The sequence below is a fragment of the Aotus nancymaae genome, unplaced genomic scaffold (genome assembly GCF_030222135.1).
Source record: "Aotus nancymaae isolate 86718 unplaced genomic scaffold, 86718_ANA_hifiasm-v0.15.2.pri h1tg000028l, whole genome shotgun sequence".
Lineage (NCBI taxonomy): Eukaryota > Metazoa > Chordata > Mammalia > Primates > Aotidae > Aotus > Aotus nancymaae.
In genome coordinates this window covers 38,524,159-38,538,727 of record NW_026988441.1, presented here as the reverse complement: position 1 = coordinate 38,538,727, position 14,569 = coordinate 38,524,159, and the positions used below count along the sequence as shown (strand labels likewise).

At 49.0% G+C, this 14,569-nt stretch overlaps 1 protein-coding gene across 1 annotated transcript in view; it reads left to right on the top strand.

Annotated features, from left to right (window-relative positions):
• Positions 1 to 14,569, top strand: part of CATSPERD (cation channel sperm associated auxiliary subunit delta) — a 51,311-nt gene that overhangs the window by 16,777 nt on the left and 19,965 nt on the right. Inside the window, exons 9-13 of the mRNA XM_064380733.1 lie at positions 1,804 to 1,954; positions 4,677 to 4,772; positions 7,348 to 7,430; positions 11,505 to 11,681; positions 13,696 to 13,809. Of these exons, the coding sequence (XP_064236803.1) occupies positions 1,804 to 1,954; positions 4,677 to 4,772; positions 7,348 to 7,430; positions 11,505 to 11,681; positions 13,696 to 13,809 (621 nt within the window). The remainder of the gene's footprint in view (positions 1 to 1,803; positions 1,955 to 4,676; positions 4,773 to 7,347; positions 7,431 to 11,504; positions 11,682 to 13,695; positions 13,810 to 14,569) is intronic.

Sequence of the window (14,569 nt, the reverse complement as noted above, 5' to 3'; positions counted from 1 at the left end):
ATGCCTTGCCGAAAGTGCCACTTTTAAAGCATCAGATCTCCTAATGACTCACTTACTATCAAGAGAACAGCAAGGGGGAAAGCCCGCCTCCATAATTCAATCACCTCCCACCAGGCCCCTCCTCCAACACATGGAGATTACAATTCAAGATGAGATTTGGCTGGGGACACACAGCCAAACCGTATTAATAATGTATTTTTTAAATTAATAGTTATTATTTATTTTTTTTTGAGATGGAGTCTCTCTCCGTCACCCAGGCTGGAGTGCAGCGGCACAATCTTGGCTCATTGCAACCTCTGCTGCCTGGGTTCAAGTGATTCTCCTGCCTACAAGTGATTCTCCTGCCTTGGCCTCCTGAGTAGCTGGGATTACAGGCGCACAACACCATGCCTGGCTAATTGTTTTTTATATTTCTGTAGAAACGGGGTTTCACCACGTTGGCCAGGCTGGTCTCAAGCTCCTGAGCTCAGGCGATCCGCCCACCTTGGCCTCCCAAAGTCCTGGGATTACAGATGTGCGCCACAGTTCTGGGCCTCAGTAGAAATAGTATCATTTCTTTTTTTATTTTTGTGAGACAGATTCTCACTGTGTCACCCAGGCTGGAGTGCAATGGTGTCATCAGGGCTCAATGTAACCTCCGTTTCCCGGACTCAAATGATTCTCATGTTTCAGCCTCCTGAATAGCTGGGATTACAGGTGCCCACCACCAAGCCCAGGTCATTTTTGTATTTTTAGTAGTGATAGGGTTTTGCCATGTTGACCAGGCTGGTCTTGAACTACTGACCTCAAGTAATCCCCCTACGTCGGCCTCCCACAGTGCTGGGATTACAGGCGTGAGCCACTGTGTCTGGCCCAAAAGTCCCATTTCAGTACGTAATCAATATAAACAACTCACGGATAAGACAGTTTACATTTTTCTGTACTACATCTTCAAAATGTGGCGAGGCACAATGGCTCACACCTGTAATCCTAGCACTTTGGAAGTCCGAGGTGGGCAGATCATTTGAGGTCAGGAGTTTGAAACCAGCCTGGCCAAATACTGAAATCCCATCTTTACTAAAAACACAAAAAAAATTAGCCAGGCATGGTGGCAGGTGCCTGTAATCCCAGCTACTTGGGAGGCTGAGGCAGGAGAATCGCTTGAACCCAGGAGGTGGAGGGTGCAGTGAGCCGAGATCGCGCCACTGCACTCTGGCCTTTGCATGAGACCCAGACTCTATCTCAAAAATAAAATAAATAAGTCTTCAAAATGCATTGTACATTTGACACTTGGAGTAATTCTCCATTCAGAGCTAAATTTTCAATGGTTAAACTGAAACGTAACCCTAGCAAAACAGTAAAGTTGTATTTAATAAAAATAAGAGGCCGGGCGCGGTGGCTCACGCCTATAATTCCAGCACTTCAGGAGTCCGAGGCGGGTGGATCATGAGGTCGAGAGATCGAGACCATCCTGGCCAACATGGTGAAAACCCCGTCTCTACTAAAAATAGAAAAATTAGCCAGGCGCGGTGGTGGGTGCCTATACTCCCACCTGCTCAGGAGGCTGAGGCAGGAGAATCACTTGAACCCGGGAGGCAGAGGTTGCAGTGAGCCGAGATCACGCCACTGCACTCCAGCCTGGGTGACAGGGTGAGACTCCGTCTCAACAAATAAATAAATAAAATAAAATACAACAGAAAGGCAGAATTGTGGCTTCTCTGCTTTCTTTGCTTTCCCCTGCTCCTGCTGGCTGGACTCCTCTGCCCTCATCAGGACTCCACAGTAAGGTCTGGGGAGAGGCTGAATGCTGTCTTTTCTCCCCAGGGCATGTTGAAGTACTCAGACCACCCCCTCAACCGGAGTTTAGGGCTGTCATTTGACTATAACGGGACTCTCGACATCGTCATCGTCCCTGGCCAGAGAGGCATCCTGCTTCTGTGGTTCGAGCACAGCCTGCTGTTTTCCCATAATGCAGGTGACTCCAGAGGCCCAGGGTGGGGCTGCTGCCCGGTGGCCTCCTCCAGAGGGGATGGGTACAGCCTCGATAAGGGGAAGGGAAGGAGTAACCCTTTGACCACTCAGTTAGTTTTTCTCTTCCATGTTCAGAGTGGACCACAAGCCCATAGTGATTCAATGGATCTCTCTGCGTCCTCCCCTAGCTTCCTGGCTTGCGAGATACTTAGGGCCGGGCATACAGTGATGACGAATTAGTGACAGTGACAAGAATCTCCATCAAGATTTATTCTGCCAGCTGTAGGGCGCGTCTAGGAAAATCGCTAGTCTGACACGTCTGAGGCTGCTTTTCCAGAGTTTCAGGAGGCATCGTATTTAACATTTCATTGATGTGGGGAAGGCGAATAGTTACATTCCTGGGATACTTTAGTTCATGTACAGTAAATCTACATTTTCTTTTTTTTGAGACGGAGTCTTGCCCTGCCACCCAGGTTAGAGTGCAACAGCGCAATCTCAGCTCACTGCAACCTCCGCCTCCCTGGTTCAAGCGATTCTCCTGCCTCAGCCTCCCGAGTAGCCGGGATTACAGGAATGCATCGCCATGCCCAGCTAATTTTTGTATTTTTAGTAGAGACGGGGTTTCGCCACATTGACCAGGCTGGTCTCGAACTTCTGACCTTGTAATCCACCCGTCTTTACCTCCCAAAGTGCTGGGATTACAGGCGTGAGCCACCTTGCCCAGCATTTTTTTTGAGACAGAGCCTCATACTGTCACCCAGGCTGTAGTGCAGTGGCCCGATCTAGGCTCACTGCAATCTCCGCCTCCTGGGTTCAAGCGATTCTCCTGCCTCAGCTCCCAAGTAGCTGGGACTACAGGCATGCGCCACCAAGCCCAGCTAATTTTTTTGTTTTTTTAGTAGAGACAGAGTCTCACCATGTTGGTGAGGATGGTGTTGATCCCCTGACCTCGTGATCCGCCCACTTCGGCCTCCCAAAGTGTTGGGATTACAGGCGTGAGCCACCGCGCCCAGCCGCCAGACTTCTTCTTTTTTTTTGAGACAGGGTGTTACTCTGTGGAGGTGCAGGCTGCGCTGAGTCCTGACTGTACTACTGTACCCAGGCTGGAGTGCAGAGGTGCTATCATAGCTCACTGCAGCCTCCACCTTCCCTGGGCTCAAACGATCCTCCCACCTCAGCCTCCAGGGTAGCTGGCTACAAGCATGTGCCACCATGCCTGGCTAATTTTGTGTTTATTTGTAGGGACTGGGTCCCCCTATGTTGCCCACGCTGGTCTCAAACTCCTGGCTTCAAGCAGTCCTCCTGCCTTAGCCTCCCAAACTCTGGATATTATGGCTGTGAGCCACTGTACTCAGCCTGTTTTTTTTGTTTGTTTGTTTGTTTTTCGTTTTTTCTTGCATATAAGGGCAGTGGAGAACTCAGCCTGTTTTATCCTCACAATGGGATTTTTTTCTTTGTTTGTTTTGAAGACAGGGTCTCACTCTGTCATCCAGGCTGGAGCACAGTGGTGCAATTGTGACTCACCGCAGTCTCCACCTCTCGGGCTCAAGCAGTCCTCCTGCTTCAGCCTCCCGGTAGCTGGGACCACAGGTGCACCACCATGCATGACTAACTTATTTTTTGTAGAGATGGGTTTTCACTCTGTTGCCCAGGCTGGTCTCAAAACAGCTGGGCTCAAGTGATCCTCCAGCCTCAGCCTCCCAAAGTGCTGGGGTTACAGATGAGAGCTGCCAAACAGGACCTGTTTTATTCCTTATAGTGCTCACCTGTATTAGAAGACATTTCATTGTGTTCAATCCCCTGGTCGACAAAAAACTTCACGGCCATCCCTCTGAGCCTGCTTACAGAGAAGACTAGTGGGGGTCAAGCTGTCTTTTCTTTTTTTTTGAAATGGAGTCTGGCTCTGTCCCCCAGGCTGGAGTGCAGTGGCGCGATCTTGGCTCTGCAACCTCCTCCTCCTGGGTTCAAGCGATTCTCCTGCCTCCGTCTCCCAAGTAGCTGGGATTACAGTCACGTGCAACCACACCCAGTTCATTTTTGTATTTTTAGTAGAGGCAAGGTTTCACCACGTTGGCCAGGCTGATCTTGAACTCCTGACCTCAAGTAATCCGCCCATCTCAGCCTCCCAAAGTGCTGGGATTACAGGCATGCACCCCCACACCTGGCAGAAGGGTCAGGTTTTCTTATTTTTTTATTTTTATTTTTTAGACGGAGTCTCACTCTATCACCCAGGCTGGGCTGGAGTGCAATGGCATGGCCTCGGCTCACTGCAACCTCCGCCTCCCAGGAACAAGTGATTCTCCGGCCTCAGCCTCTCGAGTAGCTGGGACTACAGGCATGTGCCACCATACCTGGCTAATTTTTGTATTTTTAGTAGAGATGGGATTTCACTATGTTGGCCAGGACGGCCTCGAACTCCTGACCTCCAGTGATCCTCCCACCTCAGCCTGCTAAAGTGCTGGGATTACAGGCGCAAGCCACCATGCCCAGCTATGGATTTTCTTAAACCAAAGCATATTCCTTCTCATATTTAACAAAACTGTGCACCAGGCCTGCATTGATTCATTCTCCTTTGAATAGCGAACCTCTCAAAAGCTGTAAGGAACACGGAAGAGCCACTGGCCAGGTGGGCTGGGTGGTGGCAGGGGGTCTGGGGTCCCAGCAGTTGGCATCCCCTTTCCCAGGATATACACGGGGCCTCATGTACCTGTCCTGTTATCTCCTAGGTCAGCTCGTCGACACCGTCCGGGTGAAAAAAGGAGACCAGACCTTGTTTTCTTCCATGTTCGAAGCCAATGTCACCATCCACAACATTGCCGTCAGTGCGTGCCCGACCCACCGGTAGCCTGGAAATATTTAGACCTGGCTTATTAACCACACATCTGCCAGACCCAGCCCAGCCGAAACATGATATCAACCGGGCACAGTGGCTCACGCCTGTAATCCCAGCACTTTGGGAGGCAGAGGCGGGTGGATCTCCTGAGGTCAGGAGTTCGAGACCAATCTGGCCAACATGGTGAAACCCCGTCTCTACTAAAAATACAAAAATGAGCCGGGTGTGCTGGTGCACACCTGTAATCCCAGCTACCCGGGAGGCTGAGGTGGGAGAATCACTTGAACACAGAAGACGGAGGTTGCAGTGAGCCGAGACCGCACCACTGCACCCCAGCCTGGACACAGAGCAAGACTCCATCTCGAAAAACAACAGTAACAGTAACGAAACAAAACCCCCCCCAAAATCAAACCACACCCCGTTTTTGTTTTTGTTTTTCCACAGACAGGGACTTCGTATGTTGCCCAGGCTGCAGTGCAGTGGTACAGTCATAGCTCACTGCAGCCTCTTACTCCCAGGCTCCAGCAATCCTCCCACCTCAGCCTCCTGAATAGCTGGGATTGCAGGTGCACGCTACCATGCCCAACTAATTTTTGTGCGTGTGTGGAGATGGAGTCTTACCATGTTGGCCAGGCTGGCCTCCAATTCCGGGCTTCAAGTGATCCTCCCATCTCAGCCTTCCAAAGTGCTGGGATTATAGGCATGAGCCTCTGCTCCTGGCCAAAACCTAATTATTACACATTCAGGCATGACTGAGGGCATGAGCATTCACGTCCTTTAATAACGAAATGGATTATTCCTTGGGTATCACTTTGCTGGGCATGCTGTGACAAAGTGCCACAAACTGGATGGCTTAGAACAAGACAAATTTGTTGTCTCAGGCCAGACGCTGTGGGTCATGTCTGTAATCCCAGTACTTTGGGAGGGTGAATGAGAAGATCACTTAAGGTCAGGAGGTCGAGACCAGCCAGGCTAACATGATGAAACCCCGTCTCTAATAAAATAGTACAAGGCTGGGCGAGGTGGCTCATACCTGTAACCCTAGCACTTTGGGAGGCTGAGGTAGGTGGATCACGAGGTCAGGAGTTCGAGGCCAGCCTGGCCCACATGGTGAAACCCTGTCTCTACTAAAAATACAAAAATTAACCAGGCATGGTGGCGGGTGTCTGTAATCCCAGCTACTCAGGAGGCTGAGGCAGGATAATTGCTTGAACCCAGAAGGTAGAGGTTGCAGTGAGCTGAGATTGGGCCACTACACTCCAGACTAGGGGACAGAGCAAGACTCCATCTCAGAAAAAAAAACGTTAGCTAGGCATGTTTGCATGTGCTTGTGTTCCCAAGCTACTCTGGAGGCTGAGGTGGGAGGACTGCTTGAGCCAGGGAGGATAAGGCTGCAATGACGCCACTGCACTGCAGCCTGGGCGACAGAGTGAAACAATGAATGAATGAATGAATGAATGAATGCATGCATGTCACACAGTTGGGAGGCTGGAAGAGTAAAGTCTGGTATCTTCAGGCTGGGCTCCGTCTGGAGGCTCCGGGGAAGAATCTGTCTACAGCCTCTCTCCTGGCTCAGGCATCCCTTGACTTACAGACAACCAACGTCCTTCTGTGCACGTCTGTCTCTGTGTGCAAATTTCCCTTAAAAAAAATTTTGGCCAGGCACAGTGGCTCACGCCTATAATCCCAGCACTTTGGGAGGCTGAGGCAGGAGGATTGCTTGAGCCTAAAAGTTCAAGACCAGCCTGGGGATCATAGTGAGATCCCAACTCTACAAAAAATACAAAAAACTAGCTGGGCATGGTGGAACACACCTATACTCCCAGCTACGGAGGAGGCTGAGATGGGAGGATCACTTGAGGCCAGGAGTTCGAGACCAGCCTGGGCAACACAGTTGGACCTCGCCTCTATAAAAACAATTTTAAAAAATTAGCTGGGTGCAGGGGTGTGCACCTGTAGTCCCAGCTCCTCAGGAGGCAGGAGCACAGAGTGAGTCCGGGAGGTCGAGGCTGCCGTCACCTGTGATTATGCCACTGCACACCAGCCCGGGCAGCAGAGCAAGACCTTGTCTGTCTCAAAAGAAAAAAGGTTTGCTGATCCAATTTGGAGCAATTTTTAAAAACTTTATATTTTTTCATATTGCTTGGCTTTTCTACATGAACGTTGTGATTATAACCAGAAAATAGCAGTCATGTTAGTTTTTTTTTTTTTGAGATGGATTTCCAATCTTATTGCCCAGGCTGGAGTGCAATGGCGTGACCTCTGCTCACTGCAACCTCTGCCTCCTGGGTTAAGAGATTCTCCTGCCTCAGCCTTCTGAGTGGCTGGAACTACAGGTTCGCGCCACCCCACCCAGCTCATTTTTGTATTTTTAGTAGAGAGGGGGATTCACCATGTTGGCCAGGCTGGTCTCGAACTCCTGGCTTCAAGTGATCTGCCCGCCCCAGCCTCTCAAAGTGCTGGAATTACAAGCCTGAGCCACCGCACCTGGCCATGCTTATCTTTTTGTACACGGAAATGACCAGCATTTCAATTTTTGTTTTGTCTTGTTCTGTTTTTCTCAGATGAAAACGAACTGGCAGTTATAACTCGGGAGGACAATTTGTATTATGGGAATCTGGGTGTCGTGCCAAGTTCCGTAATCAAAGTAGGTAAAAAGGAACTGGGGTTATGGGCTGAGGGAGGTGGCTCATGCCTTGGGAGGCTGAGGTGGGTGGATCACCTGAGGTCAGGAGTTCCAGACCAGCCTGGACAACATGGTGAAACCCCGCCTCTATTAAAAATACAAAAATTAGCCGGGTGCGGTGGTGGGCGCCTGTAATCCCAGTTACTTGGGAGACTAAGCCGGAGAATCACTTGAGCTGGGAGGCAGAGTGAAAAAAAAAAAAAAGAAAAGAAAAGAAAAGAAAAAGTGAGGTTATGAAGTTGATAAGGAATGACTGTCTACCTTCGGTGCTACACTAAAAAAAGAAAAGAAAAAGAAATTTTTTAAAAAAGAATAATTGTCAAGCCGGGCGCGGTAGCTCACGCCTGTAATCCCAGCACTTTGGGAGGCCGAGGCGGGTGGATCACGAGGTCAAGAGATCGAGACCATCCTGGTCAACATGGTGAAACCCTATCTCTACTAAAAATACAAAATATTAGCTGGGCACGGTGGTGCGTGCCTGTAATCCCAGCTACTCAGGAGGCTGAGGCAGGAAAATTGCCTGAACCCAGGAGGCGGAGGTTGTGGTGAGCCGAGATCGCGCCATTGCACTCCAGCCTGGGTAACAAGAGCGAAACTCCGTCTCAAAAAAAAAAAAAAAAGAATAATTGTCTTGTTCACAAACTTCTGATCCTTTTTTTGCAGGCTAGAAATCCCTCCAGTTAGTAAAATAATAACAGTAACAACAACAACAGCTAAAAGGGAAGAGTATTTAAAATGCAGGAGGTGCTGGTCGAGGTACCTTTGTGGGTTACATTATTTAGCCTTGAGCGTCATCTTAGGAGTAGATCCTCATATGGTTCCTATTTGACAGGTGGAAAAACTGAGGCAGAGAGACCTACGTCGTCTGTCTGTGCTCAAAGTGGTACTAAGTGGTGGCACAAGTGTCATCTGATATTATCTTGTGCACTATGCCTATCTAATTATTATTATTATTATTATTGAGACGGAGTTTCATTCTTGTTGCCCAGGCTAGAATGCAATGGCGCGGCTCACTGCAACCTCCGCTTCCCAGGTTCAAGCGATTCTCCTGCCTCAGGACCTGCCGAGTAGCTGGGGTTACAGGCATGCGCCACCACGCTTGGCTGATTTTGTATTTTTAGTAGAGATGGGGTTTCTCCCTATTGGCTAGGCTGGTCTTGAACTCCTGACCTCAGGTAATCCACCCACCTCAGCCTCCCAAAGTGCTGGGATTACAGGCATGAGCCACCACACCTGGCTTTTTTGTGTGTGTGTGTGAGATGGAGTCCCGCTGGAGTGCCGTGGGATGATCTAGGCTCCCTGCAACCTCCACCTCCTAGGTTCAAATGATTCTCCTGCCTCAGCTTCCTGAGTAGCTGAGATTATAGGTGCGTGCTGCCATGCTGGGCTAAGTTTTGTAGTTTTAGTGGAGTCAGGGTTTCACCATGTTGGCCAGACTGTTCTTGAACTCCTGACCTCAAGTGATCCACCCACTTTAGCCTCCCAAAGTGCTGGCATTACAGGCGTGAGCCACTGCGTCCAGCCAGTATGTCTATCTAACTGTATTTCCAAAAGGAGATGAAAAAAAATTAATTGTATTTCTATCCTCACAGTAACTCCGTGAAGGAGATAATATCATCCACCATTTAAAATGAGAAAACAAAAGCTCTAGCTTTCGTTTTTTTCTTTTTTGAGACAGTGTCTCACTTCGAACCCCAGGCTTGAGTGCAGTGGCGTGATCTTGGCTCACTGCAGTCTTGACCTTCGGGTCTCAGATGATCCTCCCACTTCAGCCTCCCAAGTAGCTGGGACTATAGGGGGACACCGCCATGCTTGGATAATTTTTTGAATTTTTTTGTAGAGATGGGGTCTTGCTGTGTTGCCCAGGCTGCTCTTGAACTCCTGGGCTCAAGCAATCCTCCCACTTCGACCTCCTAAAGTGCTGGGATTATAGGCATCGTCGCTCCAGCTTCTTTTTTTCCCAAGGCCACATCAAGTTGTTAGTGGCTGAGCCAAAAGAGTCCCTGGGGTCTACAGACTTCTACTTCAGTGTTTTTGCAGCTAGACTACAGCCACTAGAATGCCTGCAAGTTGCCTGACTGTGGATTAAGACGGATTATTTGGGTGTGGAGCACAAACAGAGGAACCATCTCTTAGGACTTAACCCTGACGTTCTGATGGGGCCAGCATGTATTCTGGGGAGAGGTTCCATAGCTCCCATCCATGATCTGTGAATAAGAATTAGGCACCAGTCGTGGTGGCTCATGCCTGTAATCCCAGCACTTTGGGAGGCTGAGCGGGGCAGATCACAAGGTCGGGAGTTTAAGGCCAGCCTGGCCAACATGGTGAAACCCCATCTCTACTAAAAATACAAAAATTAGCTGGGCGTGGTGGCAGGCACCTGTAATTCCAGCTACTCAGGAGGCTGAGGCAGGAGAATCACTTGAACCCAGGAGGGGGAGGTTGCAGTGAGCCAAGATCGCACCACTGCACTCCAGCCTGGGCGACAGAGTGAGACTCTATCTCAAAAAAAAAAAAAAAAAAAAGTATTAGGCTATGTGCAGTGGCTCCCACCTGTAATCCCAGAGCTCTGGGAGGCCAAGGCAGAAGGATTATTTGAGGCCAGGAGTTCAAGACCAGACTGGGTAACATAAGGAGACCACATCTCTAGAAAAAAAATTTAAAATTTTGGCCAGGTGCAGTGGCTCACACCTATAATCCCAGCACTTTGGGAGGCCAAAGCAGGCAGATCACCTGAGGTCAGGAGTTTAAGACCAGCCTGGCCAACATGGTGAAACCCCGTCTCTACTAAAAATACAAAAATTAGCCAGGCGTGGTGGTGGGTATCTGTAATCCCAGCTACTTCGGAGGCTGAGGCAGGAGAATTGCTTGAACCCGGGAGACAGAGGTTGCAACGAGCCAAGATCGTGCCACTGCACTCCAGCATGGGCATCAGAGCAAGACTCTGTCTAAAAGAAAAAGAAAATTAGCTGGGTGTGGTGGTGCACACCTGTAGTCTTGCCTACTTGGGAGGCTGAGGCAGGAGGATCACTTGAGCCCAGGAGGTTGACGTTTCAGTGAGCTATGATCGCACCACTGTGCTCCAGCCTGGTGAGAGTGAGACTTCATCTCAAAAAAAGAAAAAAAAAAATAATTACCAAAGGATGAATGAAGCTGAAGAGTAGTTAGATCATAAGTATGAAACTCTGTGTCTTAAAATAATAAACTAACAAAAATTTAAAATAAAAGAATTATTTTGGCCAGGCACAGTGGCTCCTTCCTGCAATTCCAGCACTTTGGTGCCAGGAGTCATGACCAGCGTGGGCAACATAGTGAGACCCCGTCTCTACTAAAAATATGCAGATTACCTGGGCATGGTGGCGTGTGCCTGTAATCCCAGCTACTTGTTCGGCAGGAGAATGGCTTGAACCTGGGAGGTAGAGGTTGCAGTGAGCCGAGATCGTGCTGCTGCACTCCAGCCTGGGCAACAGAGTGAGACTCCATCTCAACAAAAGAAAAAAAGAATAATTACCAAAGGATGAATGATGCTGAAGAATAGTTGGATCACAAGTTTCATATGACTGTGTTTCCTCCCTCCCCCAGCCCTTTCTCCTTCCTTTCTCTTTCTCTTTTTTTTTTTTTTTTTTTTTGAGATGGAGTCTCACTTTGTCACCCAGGCTGGAGTGCAGTGGCTCAATCTTGGCTCACTGCAACTTCTGCCTCCCAGGTTCAAGTGATTATCCTGCCTCAGCCTCCAGAGTAGCTGGGATTACAGGTGTTCACCAGCATACCCGGCTAATTTTTATATTTTCAGTAGACACGGGGTTTCTCCGTGTTGGCCAGGCTGGTCTTGAACTCCTGACCTCGTGATCCACCCACCTCGGCCTCCCAAAGTGTTGAGATTACAGGTGTGAGCCACCGCACCTGGCCCTTTCTCGTTCTCTCTTTATTTTCTTTCTTCCCTCTAGCTTCTTTAAATCTGCATCATGAAATAAAATTTATATCTCCAAAAAAACAATTAGAATGAATAGATCTCAGGAATCACTTTCTTCTTAGTTTGCAGACCAACCCATCTGGTCGGAGGCGGCGGCCCTCATGTTCAGGAGCCCAGGGATGGTGGAAATACTGACCCCACTGCGGGACACAGCCTTTCCAGCTTTTGATTTCCAGAAGTGCCTTGTGAATATCCAGGCACTTCTCATGGATCCTGAATTCCACATTGGGAGGTGCACTGTATGTGATCCTAACTGTTTACATCAATGTTCAATGCACTCTTTTTTAAAAAGACAAATTCAGCTGGGCGTCGTGGCTCACGCCTGTAATCCAAGCACTTTGGAGGCCAAGGCGGGCGGATCACCTGAGATCGGGAGTTCAAGAGCAGCCTGACCAACATGGTGAAACCCCATCTTTACAAAAAAAAGGAAAAAAAGAAAAAAAAGTTGGGCACGGTGGTGTGTGGTCTAAGCTGCTCAGGAGGGTGAGGTGTGGGGATTGCTTGAGCCCAGGAGTTTGAGGCTATGATGGAGTCACTGCACTCCAGTCTGGGTGACAAAATGAGACTCCCATTTCTAAAAAACTAATAAAAAAATTAACAAAATAAGACAGACAATAGTATTCATCACCAATAAGAGACCAATCACATCACCCATTGAATCTTGCCAACACAATCAAACTCTAATCTGATGGGGCAAGCATCAGTCCAGCTGCAAATATGCCACAAATGCAAAAGACAGAGAAAGGGTTTGCCTGCACCAGGGAAATCCAGACTTTGAGAAATGCTACAGGCCCAACAGCATGGCGTCTTCCAACATCCATAGAAAGGAAAAGGGATAGGCCGGCCACGGTGGCTCACGCCTGTAATCCCAGCACATTGGGAGGCCGAGAGGTGGATCCCAAAGTCAGGAGTCTGAGACCAGCCTGACCAACAAGGAGAAACCCCCTCTCTACCAAAAATGCAAAAATTAGTCGGGTGTGGTGGCAGGCACCTGTAATTCCAGCTACTCAGGAGGCTGAGGCAAGAGAATCACTTGAACCTGGGAGGCGGAGGTTGCAGTGAGCCCAGATCATGCCACTGCACTCCAGCCTGGGCGACAAGAGTGAGACTCTGTCTCAAAAATAAATAAATAAATAAAAAATAATAATAAAGAAAGGAAAAGGGATAGAGGAGAAACTTATAGATTGTGTCTTTTTTAAAATTTTAATTTTTGGCCGGGCACGGTGGTTCATACCTGTGATCCCAATCCCTGCATTTTGGGAGACTGATGTGGGTGGATCACCTGAGGTTAGGAGTTCGAGACCAGGCCGGCCAACATGGTGAAACCCTGTCTCTACTAAAAATACAAAAATTAGCTGAGTGTGGTCACATGTGCCAGCTACTTGGGAGGCTGAGGCAGAAGAATGGCTTGAACCCAGGAGGCGAAGGTTGTAGTGAGCTGAGATCATGCCACTGCACTCCAGCCTGGGTAGAATAAAAAAAAAAAAAAATTAGTTTTTGTAGAGACAAGAGTCTCCCTGTGCTGTCCAGGTTGATCTCAAACCTCTGAACTTAAGTGATCTTCTCACGCCAAGATTACAGGTGTGAGAACTCAACCCAGCCAACAAACCTGGAGATTGAAAGAGGCTTAAAAGACATAACAGTGCTGGGGAATAGTTATGGTCTTGACATGCATACTAGGGCAGCTCTACTCTAAAGAAACAGAAAAACGCCAGGCACAGTGGCTCACACCTGTAACACCAAGCACTTTGGCAGGCTGAGACAGGAGGATTGCTTGTGCCCAGGAGTTTGGGACCAGCCTGGCAACACAGTAAGACCTTGTCTCTACAAAAAAAAAAATTTTTTAATTAGCCAGGAATAGTGGTGCACGTCTGTAGTCCTGGCTACTCAGGAGGCTGAGGAGAGATGATCGCTCGAGCCCGAGAGGTCAAGGCTGCAGTGAGCCGTGATTGCATCCACTGCACTCCAGCCTGGGTGACCGAGCAAGACTCTGTCTCAAAAAAAATAAAGGAACAGAAAGAAGCAATTACTGTGAATGTCAGGATTGGGGGATACATCTGGAGAGAAGGGAGGGGCTGGCATTGTGCCCATCTCCAGCCCCTTCTGCAAGTATAGAGTCTAGTGGGAAGACGGCGGCCCAAGTGGAGATTCAGGCTGCAGCACCCGGAACTTCCCTTCCACCTTCCCGCCTCCGTGCCCTTTCCTTTTGGGAACAGGAGCATGATTTTCTTCCTTCTTTGCCTTTCTAACTAGATAGAGTTTCTGACGGGAGAATTTATACACAGGATGTATAGCATCGACATGAACAGCCAGCTGCAACTGACGGCTTCGTTGATACCTCAGCCAGGCGCATCCCTGATTCCTCTGGTAAGTACATCTGGATGTTTCTGCTGCCTAGGATTCTCAGCCACATGCCCGGTGCCCACGCCCAGATTTTGGAAATCCCCTGGCATCCCCCCGCAAGGAGAGATGCTCACTCACCACGATTCTGCATAGAAACCATCTCTATGTATCTTTTTTTTTTTTTTGAGACAGAGTCACTCTGTCAATCAGGCTGGTGTCCAGTGGTGTGAACTTAGCTCACTGCAACCTCTGCCTCCCAGCCTCAAGCAGTTCTCCTGCCTCAGCCTCCCAAGTAGCTGGGATTACAGGCACCCGAAACCACACCTGGATAATTTTGTGTATATATGTATTTTTGAGACAGAGTCTCACTCTGTCACCAGGCTGGAGTGCAGTGGCATGATCTTGGCTCACTGCAACCTTCACCTCCTAGGTTCAAGTGATTCTCTTGCCTCAGCCACCTGAGTAGCTGGGACTACAGGCGTGCACCACCATGCCCAGCTGATTTTTGTATTTTTTAGTAGAAACAGGGTTTCACCATAGTGGAAAGGCTGGTCTCGAACTCCAGACCTCATGATCCACCCAACTCAGCCTCCCAAGTACTGGGATTACAAGCATGAGCCACCGCGCTGGGCCTAATTTTATATTTTTACTGGAGATGGGGTTTCGCCATGTTGGCCAGGTTGATATTGAACTCCTAGTCTCAAGTGATCCACTCACCTCAGCCCCCTAAGGCACTGGGATCACAGGCGTGAGCCACCACGCCCGGCCGTTTCTGTGTCTTGCC